This window comes from Botrytis cinerea, chromosome 3 (genome assembly GCF_000143535.2).
Source record: "Botrytis cinerea B05.10 chromosome 3, complete sequence".
Taxonomy (NCBI): domain Eukaryota; kingdom Fungi; phylum Ascomycota; class Leotiomycetes; order Helotiales; family Sclerotiniaceae; genus Botrytis; species Botrytis cinerea.
The window spans coordinates 2,813,406-2,827,034 of record NC_037312.1 but is presented as its reverse complement, the minus strand read 5'-3'; the positions used below and the strand labels follow the sequence as shown (position 1 = coordinate 2,827,034).

General features: G+C 42.4%; 5 protein-coding genes across 5 annotated transcripts; 4 read left to right on the top strand and 1 right to left on the bottom strand.

Annotated features, from left to right (window-relative positions):
* The first annotated feature begins 496 nt into the window (after positions 1 to 496).
* On the top strand, positions 497 to 3,056 carry Bcyrb2. The gene is made up of 4 exons (XM_001554890.2): positions 497 to 1,156; positions 1,223 to 1,832; positions 1,887 to 2,257; positions 2,323 to 3,056. The coding sequence occupies exons 1-4, from the start codon at positions 596 to 598 to the stop codon at positions 2,383 to 2,385; spliced, it is 1,605 nt and encodes a 534-aa protein (XP_001554940.1). The 5' UTR covers positions 497 to 595; the 3' UTR covers positions 2,386 to 3,056.
* An 830-nt stretch (positions 3,057 to 3,886) lies between these two features.
* On the top strand, positions 3,887 to 4,444 carry BCIN_03g08210 (hypothetical protein). Its single transcript, XM_001554891.2, has one exon. The coding sequence runs from the start codon at positions 3,972 to 3,974 to the stop codon at positions 4,416 to 4,418; it is 447 nt and encodes a 148-aa protein (XP_001554941.1). The 5' UTR covers positions 3,887 to 3,971; the 3' UTR covers positions 4,419 to 4,444.
* Positions 4,445 to 5,419: 975 nt separating this feature from the next.
* On the top strand, positions 5,420 to 7,819 carry BCIN_03g08200 (hypothetical protein). The gene has a single exon (XM_024692198.1). The coding sequence runs from the start codon at positions 6,340 to 6,342 to the stop codon at positions 7,537 to 7,539; it is 1,200 nt and encodes a 399-aa protein (XP_024547973.1). The 5' UTR covers positions 5,420 to 6,339; the 3' UTR covers positions 7,540 to 7,819.
* Positions 7,820 to 8,920: 1,101 nt separating this feature from the next.
* Positions 8,921 to 11,061, top strand: BCIN_03g08190 (hypothetical protein). The gene is made up of 2 exons (XM_024692197.1): positions 8,921 to 9,205; positions 9,254 to 11,061. Exons 1-2 carry the CDS (start codon positions 9,019 to 9,021, stop codon positions 10,543 to 10,545), a joined length of 1,479 nt encoding a protein of 492 aa, XP_024547972.1. The 5' UTR covers positions 8,921 to 9,018; the 3' UTR covers positions 10,546 to 11,061.
* A 249-nt stretch (positions 11,062 to 11,310) lies between these two features.
* Positions 11,311 to 13,537, bottom strand: BCIN_03g08180 (hypothetical protein). Its single transcript, XM_001554895.2, has 2 exons — positions 12,371 to 13,537; positions 11,311 to 12,317 (listed from the first exon to the last, which is right to left on the bottom strand). Exons 1-2 carry the CDS (start codon positions 13,081 to 13,083, stop codon positions 11,582 to 11,584), a joined length of 1,449 nt encoding a protein of 482 aa, XP_001554945.1. The 5' UTR covers positions 13,084 to 13,537; the 3' UTR covers positions 11,311 to 11,581.
* Positions 13,538 to 13,629: the final 92 nt, after the last annotated feature.

The following is a 13,629-nucleotide window of genomic DNA, read 5'->3' as shown; positions in this document are numbered from 1 at the left end:
GTGTATTAACCTTGTTCTTAGGAAAGCCTCGTATCAAAACCGTGTCGACTTATCCAAAGAATCTTACCTGCTGGTTCTCGTAGCCAGTCTTGATATATGTCTGGCCATCTATTAAAAGCAGAGATATTGAACTTGTGAGGATCTTCAGGGTCTTTGCATCAACGGATCACATTGAACATCAATCATACTTGTAAATTCGCCTGCAGCCTCCAGTCAAACTTTTGAATGTACGGCCACGAAAGAACCATGAAACCCGTTCCAGTTGCTCGAAATGATCTCGACTTCGAGAAAGATAATTTTGGATACATCTGAGCCATCTATTAAAGTTGCAATGTAAAATGTGATTATCAAATATTAAAAATTGAATATCTACATCGTATACTTATACTTCTCACGCCGTTTAAATTGTATATAAAATTGAAGTTGCAGTCATACAAAATCTTACCCAGGCAAGTTATCGCCTAAAAGTAACGCGAGCCGCATTTGCTGGCATTGAGGGGCAGACCGCAGACCGAGTTCTTCTTCCCCGAGTTAAAAACCCTTTCAATTCAAATTTTGTGAACAGAAAAAGATTTACATAAACTTAATCGCAATAATGGCTACATCTTCAAACGCTGGAGCTGATCCAGCTTCAGCATCTTTCGAAATTCGAGATCATTCAAAATCGGACAATCACAAATCCGATATCATTGAAGAAAATCATAACTCCCCAGCTCCTACTTCAACAGACGGGGGAAACGGTGATTCACAAAAAGATGATGCTGCTACTATGGCTGCCAGTGAAGAATTAAAGCACACATCTATTTCGGACAAGCTTCCGTTGCCTACAGAAACACCTTCGCAGATGCCACAAACAGAAGCTCAAACAGAAGATAAGGATATGTCCGGTACAGACAAAGACACCACGCCCGAGGCGGAACCGATTGATGCGCAAGATGAGGAAATGAGAGATAGAGTTTCTTCGCCCAAAAAGAAGCGTGGCAGAGATCAAGATGATGATACAAATCAGGCGGAAGACGAAAGTGGAAGAAATAATGGAGTTGCGAGCGAAGGAAGCTTAAATGGGAGTCGAACGATGAGATCAGGTCCAGAGAAGAAGAGACCTAGAGATACTTCCCAAGAACCATCCAGAATATCAGATAAAGTTTTAGCAAAGGTAGATCTACTTTCATTCAATGTCGTGCCCCTAAAGCATCTAAAATTTACTAATATACCCTCTCAGGAGAGGAGCCAGAACGAGGCATCGAAGATTGCCGAAACATCAACATCATCCACCGAGAATCCTATCAAGTCAACATTTGGAAGTACATCTGGTGATAAATTTGCAAGCTCAGGATTTGGTGCTTTAGCATCTGCCAGCACTTCTCCATTTGGCACAATCGGCGCATCTAAACCTAGCGTTTTTGGTTCGGGGGCAAAATCACCACTTCCAGGATTTGGATCTTTTGCCTCTGCCAAACCACCAAGCTCCACACCTGCATCCTCAATCTCAAGCTCCTCGGCAGAAAAATCTACATCTGGGTTTGGAAGCGCATTCGGTAGCGGTGCCACATCAGGTTTTGGTGGATTAGCATCAGGGAGTGTATTTGGCAGTGGATTAAAAAATGGATTTGCTGGTGGATCTGGACCAAAGCTTTCGAGCTTTGCAGCTCCGGGAAAAGACAATGCTGGATTAGGCAGCAAGCCAGCCAAACCCTTTGGTGCTCCCGCTAGTGATGCGGAGGACTCTGACGACGATGACGACGAAGACGATAGTGACGATGGTGCTGAGGGCGATGAAGAAGAAGGGGGGGAGAAAGCAATTGTTGAGGAAAAGAAAAAGACCAAGAAAGGTAAAATTTCAATTTTGTGATTGTGATATGTTCTTGTTTCTAACCATCATCTAGTCCACATTGACGACGGCGAAGCCGACGAAGCAACTATATTACAGATTCGAGCCAAATTATTCGCAATGGGATCCAAGGAGCTAGGCTGGAAGGAAAGAGGAGTTGGTACTGTGAAAATAAATGCACCTAAATCATGCGTCGATTTCGACGAAAGTGGCCATGCAATTCCTGGCAGTTTCGATTCATCAATGCTAGAAGGAAAAAGTGTAAGATTGGTCATGCGACAAGAAAACACTCACAGAGTTATTTTGAATACAGTAGTACTGAAAGCTATGGAGTTCAAACCCAAACCATCAACTACTTCGGCACAGGTTTTATTCACGGCCTTTGAAGGAGAAACGGAGGCCAAACCTGTTAATATGATTCTCAAGGTCGGTACTCTTTTTGCACACGTTTTTGCAGGAAACATAATTGCTAACCTTTTTGGGGTGGATAGATGAATGAAAATAATTACAAATTATTCACAAACGAAATCGAAAATATTCAACACGAGCTATAAGCTTGAAACACCGTATTACAACGGACCAACCGATACACAACATACCCATGATCGAATCCCAGATCTTTTTCTTCAAAATAATGGGAATAAGTAGTTTGTTTGGGGGGGATCATTTCCTATCATGCATACCCAAGTTATGCATTCCGGCCGATTCGGTCGATTTGCTTTGGAGGAGAACATTTTAGAATAAAGCCAATATGGATGGATGGAGGCATGGGTATGATACGATAAGAATCATAAGGTAGTCATAATTCTACGCCGTCGTTGTCTTCACACTCATTTTTGAGAGGTTGAAGTGGAGTAATAATATACCAGGCATTGCCTATTTTTCTACCTAATCGTTTTTTTTTTTTTTTCTCTCTTTTTCTTCCAAGCTTTCGATTCTGTTTTATGAGTGATGGTGAGGTTTTAAGGCCGGTGCCCTTCTTGGGATGCTTGGAGTTTATCTGGTCGATGAGATTTGCATAGCGAATGGGTGTAGCTGATCTTGAGGATTCAAGGGGGTTGTGATTTTGGAGAGGGGGCCGAAAAGGCAGGCAAAATTGGGGGTGGACGGACTTGCATTTTGGAGGGGGAGAAGGGAAGAGTGGAAGGATTGGAGGATTGGAGGATTGGACCTTCTTTATAATTAGGTTGGGTAGGTATATTGATGAGAATACAATGGATTGTCATATTCGTATGTGATTATGATGTATTGTGAGGCATTGTGTTTGTAATGGATCGATGGATGATTCTGGTCGGTTGTGTGATTTGCTTGGTGTTGCGGGGTGGAGTGAGGTGATGTAGTAAGAGATAAATGGATGGATGGGGGGATCTTGTGGGAAATATAAGATGCAGCCATATATTAGGTGTATATTTTCACCCAGAGAGACTTTTGGTGAAAGTGGGAAATGGGGTGAAAAGGGGGTGAGGGGAGGAGGCAGTACATACTGGCGATCATGATGGGAAAAGATGATGAGGGGAGGAGAGAAGAGAGTAAAAGGGGTGGAGAGAAGAGGAGGAACAGTGGTGTTTAGTGATATTACATCATATATTCCAGCGTATTGATTGCATCTAAGGGGTCGAGTAGAGTAGATGACTTAGTAAGTCCTTACCTATCAATTGTTTTCAGGGGTTTTACTTTTCTGTTTATGATATTTTATGAGTTTTGGGGGGATTTTGAGAGGCGTAATTATTTGAAGGGCTTTGCGTTAGATCTCAGTTTTTATGGAGATTTGTCAGCTGGGCGAGGTTTGAGTATTCTTTTCTTTTTGATCGGGTTGTTTTGCTGTTGTATTTTAATCTTTGAGGGGTGGTTTTGTGGTGTCTAGAATGTTAACTGATTATTGTGTAAATTTACTCAAGATTTGATATGGGATCTTCAAATAACGAATCCTGTGGATCAAATCCACGTTCTATTCTGGCGTGTCAGTAAGCTTTACTTCTACTGTGGGTATATCGATTGGCATACTATAACGCGGGATATTTTCTTTTAAATTGGTGTTTGGATGTACTCCATTCTGCGCAAACCTCCCGGCAGTAGCTACCAACTAGCTAAAGTCGAAAGCCCCCTTTTCATCGGCGCTGGACTGACATTGGTTTCCAATATGACACGACGATGTACATACTGTGCCAATCTTTCTCTGTCTCGCCTTATCGGCCTCACGAAGATGGACTACAAGGGACATGTTTTCCCGAATCAACCGACGACGGGGGATTTAATGGGTCTGGTTATTTGGATTTCGGCGCTGGCGAACCCAGATGATTCACCAAAAGAAAAGAAGCCAATAGCTTTTTATCCGCATCACAAGCCTTATCAGGATCTCCTCAAGTCCGCAGAGATGGGCTGTGATTTCCGTGTGGTTATATTGACCTGTTTGAAGAAGCGTATTCCAGTGGGGGATGAGGAAAAACGGGAAGATGAATCGGATGAGTTGGAGGAAGCTGAGAATGTTTACTGGACAGATTTCAGCCGTCGTCGGGAGACTGATAGATTTACAAATACACAGTATATCATATTTCCACCCATACAAAATCTTGTTGAATTTTACTAAACCTAATATCAAGATAAGATTTTCTATGAAATTCATACAAATAATTGAAATATTCGCCTAGAAACATTTTAGTAGAAAATAACAAAACAAGCAAACAAGTCATAAACGTATAAGCCTATCTCTCCAAATAATAATATTCAAAATAATCTAGTGTGATACAACTCCTTGTTTTCAATAAAAATTCTAAAATCTTCCATATTATAATCATTTATCATAACACAGTATGATTCAAATCAGATTTACTTACTCTATATCTATCTAGACATCTAACTATATGATTGTCCCTGAACTTAGCCACGGAGTTCTTCACATCATATACTTATATTTAGGTATATAGTAAAATATGTGTATAAAATATATAAGTGAGATACCTAAATGAAAAATCTAAACACTATGTAACGCAGTAAGTCTCAAACTCAGTCACTCGCCAATTTAGTTTCTATCTCTACTTTATATCTCTTCCAACTCCATATCCATGATTCTCCAGAACCCTCTCTCTCTACATAAAGATAGCCATACCCAACTCTCAACATCCATCAAGACATCAAGCCATTAGATCTCCTACTCATCACTTCAACTTCATCCTATATCATCTTATATCATTTCTTCACCAATAGTTATTTTCTTTCCAAAAAGCCATTACTCTCCAATATTAACACTGTCACCATCTAACATCCTAATAAATTCCAGAAAGATAAAGTAACTTATTAACAAGCTATATTCCTTTATCTTCTACATCACTATTCCTTAAAATCCATCAAACCTTCTCATTCAACAAACACATTTTTCTTTCCAACAAATGCAGAACCCAAAAGCAACAGAGTATGAAAAGAAGCAGCTGTAATCTAGACACATCTTCACAAAATAGTTTTCACTCATTGATATATACTCGCTACCAAACACTCACCAAGATTCACCAAGATTCCCGAACCATCCAGTGAAAACCCAAGTATGTATATTTCCAATATTTTGAAATGTAGAGAATACACCATACATACCAAGAGAAACTTCTCACATCTACTCTCGCATTCCCGTATCGTCCAGCCTCAGACAAGCCCAGTTAAGCCGACCCCATATCAGATTTCAATCCCAAAGTCAATACAGACAGTACCAGTAAAACACTAGTCCTAACCGAACCAAACCACAACCACCACCCACCAACCTAGCTACTGTAGAACACCCTCGAACCAACCAATGAACTCGCTTAACCCAACCCTTCACTGTACTCCAAAAGGGACAATTGACTCCAAACCCCCATGATCTATTCACCCATCCATGCATCCAAACATTCACTCCCACCACTCGCCTCAACCCTCAACCCCTCATAAGAAACCAAAAATCCCCAATCTCGACCTCCATTTCCCACAAAATCACAACATCCATCTTCCCAACCTCGAGATCTCTCACACATCACACATTTCTCCAGGTCAATCTCGAATACATTACTCACCACCACGTATCTTTTTGTTCTTTCCCTTCATTCAAGAGCGCGAGACTCTTGCATTAGCACAAAATTTAGTGATAAGAAAACTGTTTTCAACCATCGCATCGCTGCATAGCGAATATCTTGCAAGCCCCAGTTCTATCTTCATGATATCGTTCTTCTTCAATATCATCCATTCCACGTGATTGTACGCGCGAAACCGAGTTTGAAGATTTAAACACTTGCTAGATCGATCTAAACGATACTTTCGAGATCTATATCTTCTTGAAATTCCTCAATCTGCAAGGACCAATCAATTTTCCCACGCATAAGTCTCGCTACAATCTTTGAATATTCAAGATGTCGAACTTTCCACCATCGTTTGGTCGAGGAAGTATCTTCCCGAGCAGTATCCGCAACAATAGTATGTAGTTCAATCCATCTAAAACCCTTCGCTCATGACTAACAACTTCATCAACAGGCCTTGCAGAGGAAATCATGCACGCCACCATGGAGAGCGCAAGAAATGCGTTGGACTCGAGTAAGAGTTCATGTAACACTAGCGATATATCGTTCGGTATATTTCCTCACATAATCTTTCCTAATCCACAGTATTTGCTAACGTACAGGGAAGATACTTACTACTATTGCGATACCGAAACCTCCGAGGAGGAATACAGCACCATGACAACCGATACAGAGACCGAAACTCCACCTCCACCATCAAGAGCTCTCCTCCCCAGCGAACAACCACTTATCCCCTTCGTCCCAGCTCGATTAAAGAAAGGCGAGCGAGCAATGATCACACCCAATATCCAAGCTCTCCTCAACACAGCCGGAGTGCAACCCAACCCCAAATACGAGGGAGAGATTACCGCCGAAGTCCTCAATGACTTACTGACACCAGCCGAGGAAAACTGCGCACTCCACATCACGAATATCCATCCCAAAGCTGAGATGGCAGACCTATTCTCCACAATTCACCACGGGAAAGTCTATTCCGTCGCTTGGAATGCACCGAATCAAGAATGGACGCATGCAGCTGCACGACTTTGCTTTTGCGCACGCGAAGATGCGGAAAGATATCTCGCGGATACTGAGACGGGTGATGGGATTAACATTCTCGGGAAAAGAATCATGGCAGAATGGAACCGCAATAGAAAGTGTCCTGTCCCAGAAGATGAAAACCATCAATCTCGCGTGGTGCAACTTCGCGGTCCCCGATCTTTCGGCTTCTCCGGTCAAGATCTTTTAGATTTCTTCGGCAAGGACATGAAATTATTCATCATCTCCCGGAAAGAATGGGATCACAGAACTGATCAAAAAGTTGTAGAGTTAGCTTTTTGCGGCATCAAAGCTCAGTCGAGAATGGCATTTCGCTGCTTCAAGCAGAAAGTTGCAGCACAAGGACTAGGAGACCAATTCGATATCCGATTTGCCCCTGATCCATGTGATCCAAGTGCGGTTCAAGGCCAAGACATGTTCATGCCTCGACGTACACGTCAAGTCACACCACCAGCACCACCAGCACCAGCACCACCCCGCACATTGGATAGTATTCGTACATCTAGTTGGCGTACCAGAGAAGTATCGTGCGGACCGAAACGAAACGGAAATACAAATTCCGCACAGCGAGACGGACCAAAATATGAGAAGGGTGCCGGCCCAGACGCAAAGTGTTGGAGACGTGCTGAGTGAGACGAGTAGAGAGAGAAAATATTGACTCTAGAGTAAGAGTATTATAGGGGCACATATCCCATACGCACAAAAAAGTTTCGGTCATGAGTTCCGCCCGTCTTGACGGGAGTGGTCTATTGCAGCCAGAGGCCCTATCATTTGACCATCTCATTCCTTCCACTACACATTCATGCCACCACCAAAAAATGTACCCTACACCATACCTCATCTGCAGCAAAACAGATTTGAGCGTCCTCCATTTGACAGGCTTTGCCAAAGCAGAATCTACCATACTAGCACAGTTGTATAACATTCTCACCACATAGCTGCTCTGCACAACGAAATATACATGACCCCGTCCAAATATTCACCACTTATTACGATGCCCTATAGCGAGCGATGGTGCCTCGAATTGTTTGTTCATATATCAGACTCCAAAGAGTCTAGTATTGACGAAGAGCTTGAGCACAAGAGACTCTAGATTGGTGGTGGTAGCGTTTGGTTTATTGCACATGAAGGAGATCCTGTGTAGCTTCCAGGTTAAAAGTTCATCGTTGATTACTATCACAAAAACCATATACGCATGATTTGGTCTGATGTGATGTCATGCTTGAGACGTAATGTTCTGTGTTCGAAGAGAGGTTTTCGCGGGTGAAGGATCTAGGCTAATGTGGCCAAGACCAATAGCTCCTGCTAGCGGGACATCTCAACCAATTATAAGTATCGCCTTTTATGATCCGAGAAGAGAGCCCGAGTGGTTTCTTGCCGTGAATCATTCAAAATTGATCCAGTATGAGCTCGTGTGGTATCTGTATGATTTCGTCTAGAAATGCATACAATGAAACTCAAAGTTAACATGCTTCTCTTCAAGTCCTTTCAGTGAGCTTTAGGAAGAAGAATATTATGTTCCTAAGCCTCCACGAAACTCGGAGCAGCTTCCTCTCTCAATAGGCTCCAACTCAATACTTGAAGTCCTAAGTGATATCCAGAAGTAACCATAAAACCCCTTACCCTTAAATTTCTTTTTCTCCCTAACAACCCATTGCCATCCACCACCGCCCGGATACTATCCCGGTACATTCCATTCCACCTTGTCATTTCATTTCAAATATCCAACACAACCACAAAAAAGCACCCCCAACAAAAACAAAGCTCATTCATAGACATCGCCGTTTGTTTCTCCTCCTTTTTATCAAATCCGCAATTGCTGCCTAGTTCGAGATCTTTCCATCCAATCAACCGAAGAAGTTTTCTCCCGATGGTTACCTGCATATTGACTTGGGATAATTGGTTAGATCCCAGTCCGAACTCAAGACTCAACTTCCAAACTTTTCAAAGTCCTCCAAAACTTTGAGTTCGATTAATCTCAAGTATCGTCATCTCTTGCACACCTTTTTTCGTCGATATCAGATAATATCACAACCGATCGCTAGTTTCGATCGTTTTACCTCAGTCTTGATACTTTTCACGCTTCGTACCCTTCCTTATCTTCAAACGAAAATGGTTCATCAGCCAAGCATCTGGGAACTCTTTCTTGATCGTGCGAAGCAACAATTTCGTGACCAAAAATACGAATGTCAAAACAACGATTGGAGAATTAGAGGTTTCAGCAAGCTGTCGGGTCGGATGCAAACTAGTTCCGAAGGGAGGACGATTACGAATTCTGATTATAGGCGAAATATTTGCTGTTCGTACTAAGATCAAACTGACACTATCCATTGCTGACTAGAGGCAGATGATATCGAGTCCCCCTTCGATTCATGGTTTGAGTCTGTTACTGAGGCGGTCGGTCCCTACAAACAACATACTCCATGTATCCCATCCAACGGTGGTGGTATGCAAGTATTTGACTATGCACAAAAGCCTGGGAATCTTTTATCCAAAGTGAGTCTAGCTTTCGACGCTAAAGATACATCCACTGCAGCATCTGGTAGAGTTTTCAATGAAAACTATCGAGATACCACAGACTATTACCTTGGAATGAACACCGAGAGAAATATCGGATCTAACACGTCCTCATCTGATAAAACTCACACTCGATCCGTTTCGACATCTTTGGGTCCAAGCTTATCGTCCTCATTTGCATCGACCGCATCGACTGACATTACGACGCCAGTGCTTGACCGAGATCACTTCCAAATACCCAGCTGGGATAAATCTATGCCACATATGCCATTCAATGACACGCCAAACTGTCTTCATGGATACAAATCATTGGCCAAGATACCCCGAGACATCTTGGTGCTAGACAAGTATCCAGTACACGAAGATGTGGATAACAAGGCACCCGAGTTCATCCCATCAGCAATCCTCAAAGGCGAAAGCCGCCCGGCCAATCCCGAAATGATTCGTAAAGCTGCAGAAGTTGGTCTTCCTCATAATCCGAATTATAAAGGCGAACTGACCAACTTCAATCTCCGCAATGCGATGTGTCTCGACCACGAGAACTGTTCTGTGAGAATCCATAAGATCCCTCCAGAAGCTAGTCATTCCGAAATCTTCGCTGTAATCACCCATGGCAAAGTTTTCTCATTCAACTACACCCCTCCAATTAAAGGACTTTTCACTCACGCCGCTGCCGATCTTGTCTTTCTCACACGAGAGGCAGCACAAGACTTCTTCCATGACGCCAAGTTTGGCCGTGGTCTTTATGTTCGTGGCGAGAGGCTTATGGTCATGTGGAATAGGATTAAAGTGATGCCGGCGGAAGGTCGATATGAAAAAATGTCAAGAGTGGTCAGAATTAAAGGCCCAGCAGCGGAATTTTCGTCAAAAACGATCGAAGAATTCTTTCGGGGCAAATTTGAGTTTGATCTGGTCACGACTCAAGAATGGGTTCAGCGAGATGGGTTTAAAATTGTCGAATTGGCGTTTTCGTCTATTCGTAGTCAAAGTGAGTCGGCAGTGAAAAGTTTCAACCTCTATATCGAACAGAAGATGACGAATGTCGGATATAATATCTGGTATGCTCCTGATCCATGCTTCAAGCTTGATCGCATAGAAGATTTTCTATTTTTCGAGAAATAAGGGGATCGACTTGATTTGATACAGAATTGATTCTCCAGCACTGGATTGGTTGATCATGGCAGCCTTTATCTGCCAATTTATTAACGGCATCTTGTCGAGAATTGAAACGTTCAATTTTTCAATAGCGGTTGTCTGCTTTTCTTTCTCCTTGAACATTCAACTTCGATCGAGTATTGCGGATGCAAATGGGTCTCGAATGCAACTTGTCCAGTTCCTTGTAATTCGACCTAATGATATTGCGGTTCAATATCATATACCCGGAAACTCATATAGACCCTATGTTTCGAGGTCGTTCGTTTCTTTTTGCGTAGTGCGTGTATATTCATGATGGTTAGGCTTTGTGTATCTTCGTTCAAGCGGTCTGAAAGATGCGTTATCAAGAGCACAAGTGACAATTCTGCAGTGGCGGCGAAACCGAGGAATAATGTAGGCCAATGAGTCCAGAATATTGAAAATCAATTAGGCTTTTTTATGAATGAGAAATGTGAATGATTAAGCCAAAAATCCAAAAAGCCAAAAAGCCAAAAGAGGATCTCCACGCTTGTTTGTAGCTCCAAGGATCAAATTCCAAAGCTGCTGGACCTCAGTCGATGTCCTGAAGCGTGCATCTTACCGTGGGCTCAAACATGTCAATTCACCAGACTTGGTAAGGATTTTCATTCACACAATTAGACTCTCATCGCATTGATATTCGCACAGCATCAAAACTATTCCCGCTTTTGAGCTCAGATTCCTTAGAATATCACAGAAACGCATTATATACTTTGCACCGCACTCACGGGCGTATCTAGAAAACTCTTTTTATTCTCAGATCTATCAATATTTACAAAAAAAATAAGCAAATGCCTATTCGCGAGTCTCGCAAAGTGCGGTGCCAAAATCTAGTTTACATAAGTATAGACGGAGCAAAAACCATAGGCTATTGTGCTTCGGTCGCCAAAATTAACTGAAGAGTTCCACACATGAAGAATTCAAGGTTAACAAAGTACAACACATCATATGCCCCTCCATGGCAGCTCGTTTCTTACTAGTCACTTCAAACATGTGGTGGAACAACTTTTGGCGGATTTGGATAGTAGAAAGCTGCCACAGCGATGTTGATGTACACAAGTACGCAAAGAGCACCTTCTAAGTAGTTGGATCTGCAATCTTTCAAGAAGTTTCCAACCACCAGAATGGACAGAATCAAAACGACGATAATAAAGAGATCGAAATTTAAATCCATTGGGATGTTAACGATCCAACCAATGATGACAACAAGGGGGGCGTTGAAAAGAGCTGTTTGAATGGTAGCACCTAAAACATGTGAAAGAGCCAAATTCATAGAATTGTCATGAGCTTCATCAATGGCTGTTAGATGTTCGGCAAATTTCTCAACAAGTGGAACCAATATCAGACCGACAAAGCTGTCGGAAATGCCATCCTCATCAACAATAAATTCAATGCTTTCCACAAGTCTGATAGCAGTGAATGTAACCATGCTAATTGCCACAATCAATGCCACAACGCATTCCGTAAATGTCAACTTTTCCTTTAGAAGATCTTCTTCATAATCTTCTTGTTTATGTTCATCGGCCTCAAAGATAGCGTCGTATATAGATTGGTGAGAGCGCATTTGGAAGTATACGTATAAGGCGTACGAAATCATGAGTAGGATAGACGTCATTCGTGAAATGTGGAGGACGGAATCAGCGAGTACGAAAGGATCATAATCAGAGTTGGCGCTTTTAACTGCCATGTTGAAAGCCGCGGGCACAATGAGACCGAGTCCGCTGATTCACTAGATTAGATGATTTGTTTTTGTGAGATATGGAAGAGCACATACGCCTGAAGAAGTAAATCACTTCCAACTTCACTAATTTCCTCATCAAACTCTTGCTCGTCGTGTGTCAATCCTCCTACGAAGAAGCACATGCCTAAACATAACAATTGAGTGGCCAATATAGAACCCATGATAGCGGCTTGCATGACTTGGAATTGTTGCCTGGCAAGAAGTACCATGAACATCACAATTTCAACAACAGATCCAAGGGTGGTTTCCATCAAAATGCCGAATACTTTGTCCAGTTTTCGGGATAACTCTTGGCCGGCAAAACCAATAAGATTTGCAGAAGGGATCATGGATAAATAGTTGAGAATGAATATGACTGTGTGCCATTCTGGACGGGCATATGTGATGACGATGGCAACGGGAACAATGGGCCATAGAAAATTGACGGCTTGTGAAGCACTACTTGAAGATTTCCAGCAAAGTTGAATACATTTGATAGGACTCAGCCCTCTTCGACCACTTTCGCCTTCTGGAGCAATACCTGTTGTCACTCTGAACCCTAGGTGGTTGACCTCGAAACCAGGAATGAGTCGATCTTCTTCGGTACTTTGTGGAGATCCACTCTCTGCACGAGCTTTATGCCTAGCAATAAGAACCTCATCTGGTAGGTTTGAAAAAGAGATTTGAATTGAGTGCTTCAATGGCGGACGAAGACCACCGGAATTTCTGGAGCCATTCGGCGGGGGGAGTGCACTTGTAGATGCCATGATTGAAGTTTAGTTGAGTTGTGTTTCTTCTCTCGTCTTTGGTTTTGGGGGAGGGGGTGAAGGAGGTGAAGGAGGTGAAGGAAGTGAAGGAGGTGAAGGGAGTGAAAGAAAGCAGCAAAGAACATCATGATGATACCTACGAGGAGAAATCATATGAGAAAATCTCATGTCGTTCCTGCCGTCGATTGATTGCAGCTACCATGTGTATGTTGCCTGACAGCCAGGAATGGCCATCGCGACTTCCACATCATTTTTGCTTGGCTGAATTGAATATCATGACGGATCGAAAGATAGAATCGTAGGTTGTGTGAACAGTGTAAAAGTCCACATTTGCAGGTTTTTCCTCAACATTCCTCGACATCAATAGCACCAATGCAGTTGAAGGACAGCTTTGATGATTGCTTCACATAATACAGTTGAACATCTGCAGTGATAGATGGACATGATGGTGCCCAGTTGAAGAAATCCGGGACGGAACAACATTTAGCCATAAATAACGTTATGTTTAAGGTTCAGGTTACAAATCGGATTTCACCAAATTAGAAA

Coding starts and splice junctions, on each gene's coding strand:
- Bcyrb2 (XM_001554890.2), top strand. CDS start 596: ATGGCTACATCTTCAAACGCTGGAGCTGATCCAGCTTCAGCATCTTTC. Junction 1,157..1,222: donor CAGATAAAGTTTTAGCAAAG/GTAGATCTACTT, acceptor ATACCCTCTCAG/GAGAGGAGCCAGAACGAGGC. Junction 1,833..1,886: donor AAAGAAAAAGACCAAGAAAG/GTAAAATTTCAA, acceptor ACCATCATCTAG/TCCACATTGACGACGGCGAA.
- BCIN_03g08210 (XM_001554891.2), top strand. CDS start 3,972: ATGACACGACGATGTACATACTGTGCCAATCTTTCTCTGTCTCGCCTT.
- BCIN_03g08200 (XM_024692198.1), top strand. CDS start 6,340: ATGCACGCCACCATGGAGAGCGCAAGAAATGCGTTGGACTCGAGTAAG.
- BCIN_03g08190 (XM_024692197.1), top strand. CDS start 9,019: ATGGTTCATCAGCCAAGCATCTGGGAACTCTTTCTTGATCGTGCGAAG. Junction 9,206..9,253: donor TTATAGGCGAAATATTTGCT/GTTCGTACTAAG, acceptor GACTAGAGGCAG/ATGATATCGAGTCCCCCTTC.
- BCIN_03g08180 (XM_001554895.2), bottom strand. CDS start 13,083: ATGGCATCTACAAGTGCACTCCCCCCGCCGAATGGCTCCAGAAATTCC. Junction 12,318..12,370: donor AGTGATTTACTTCTTCAGGC/GTATGTGCTCTT, acceptor CTAGTGAATCAG/CGGACTCGGTCTCATTGTGC.